Here is a 1616-nt window from a genome sequence, read left to right on the forward strand (position 1 = left end):
AAAAAGCCACACACTCATAAACATCACGTTTTATACTTAACTCCCTCTCACACCTCACTTCATCTACTCTCTACTCTCTCACTCTACAAATGTCCAAACCCTCCCCCACCCAATCGCCGCCGTACACGGCGGCAACAACAGCCCTATTCCTTCTCTCATTCCTCCTCACACCACTCCCAACCACCGCCTACCGTCCATGGCCACAAAACCCCCAAAAAAACATAACCGATTACACCTTCGGAACTTCCAAAAAATACGAAGGTTCATCGGAGTTCGTTAAACTACGTTACCACATGGGACCTGTCTTAACAAACATCATAACCGTTCATACAATCTGGTACGGTAACTGGAACCGTAGCCAAAAAAAAATTATCCGCGAATTTATAAACTCAATCTCCGCAAAAAATTCACCACATCCTTCAGTTTCCGGTTGGTGGAAAACCGTTATGCTATACACAGACCAAACCGGGTCTAATATCTCAAAAACGGTTCACTTAGGCCAAGAAAAAAACGACCGGTCTTATTCCCATAGTAAAACCTTAACCCGTTTATCTATTCAATCAGTAATTAAAAGTGCTATTACAGCTAAAACAAAACCATTACCAATAAACTCAAGAAGTGGTTTGTATCTTGTTTTAACTTCTGATGACGTGTACGTTCAAGATTTTTGCACGTCAGCATGTGGGTTCCACTATTTTACTTTTCCTTCACTTGTTGGTTATACTTTACCTTATGCTTGGGTTGGTAATAGTGAGAAATTCTGTGCGGGACAGTGTGCTTATCCTTTCGCTGTTCCGCAGTTTATGCCTAATGTGAAACCGTTTAAATCACCTAACGGTGACGTTGGAGTTGACGGAATGATAAGTGTTATTGGACATGAAATTGCTGAGCTGGCAAGTAATCCGTTAGCGAATGCTTGGTATGCTGGTGGTGATCCGAGTTTTCCGGTGGAAATAGCTGATTTGTGTGAGGGTATTTATGGAACGGGTGGTGGTGGATCTTATACGGGTCAAGTATTGGACGGTCATGATGGTGCCACGTATAATATGAATGGGATTAGAAGAAAGTTTTTAGTTCAGTGGCTTTGGAGTCATGTTCTCAATTATTGTACTGGTCCTAATGCTCTTGATCATTGATTTCTCATCAGTGTATGTAGAATGAGATATTTTTATTTTTACTTTTTTACTTTTTTTAGTGTTTTGTGTTTTGGGGTTGTTTTGTGACTTTGTGGTAATGTTGGGGTTTGGTAATTTTGATAATGTAGCTAAGTTTGTTCATTATGCAAATAATGTAATTTTGATTGCTATATTTTTTTTTTGATAAGCAAACAATGTATTAATAAGGAGTACAAGGAGTACTCAATCCTTACAATACAAAGAAAGGTATTGACAACCTCAAATGCTTTGTAAACAGCAAAGAGGATTCAAACACCAATTGTGATATAAATAACCTGATTTACGCCCTGCTCTACCACTAAACCAGAGCCAAGAGACAAATTTAATTTGATCAAGTAAACCAGAAAAATCAGCAAAGTCACATCTAAAGACAATGTTATTTCTCAAACGCCATAAGCACCAAGTTGTCGCCAGCCAAATTAAATGTTTCACTTTCCCACC

At 39.0% G+C, this 1616-nt stretch overlaps 1 protein-coding gene across 1 annotated transcript; it reads left to right on the forward strand.

Moving 5' to 3' along the window:
- Window positions 1-1306, forward strand: LOC123924622 (protein EXORDIUM-like 3). The gene has a single exon (XM_045977567.1). It carries the CDS (start codon window positions 90-92, stop codon window positions 1134-1136), a length of 1047 nt encoding a protein of 348 aa, XP_045833523.1. The 5' UTR covers window positions 1-89; the 3' UTR covers window positions 1137-1306.
- Window positions 1307-1616: the final 310 nt, after the last annotated feature.

This window comes from Trifolium pratense, linkage group LG4, assembly GCF_020283565.1.
Source record: "Trifolium pratense cultivar HEN17-A07 linkage group LG4, ARS_RC_1.1, whole genome shotgun sequence".
NCBI classification, from domain to species: domain Eukaryota; kingdom Viridiplantae; phylum Streptophyta; class Magnoliopsida; order Fabales; family Fabaceae; genus Trifolium; species Trifolium pratense.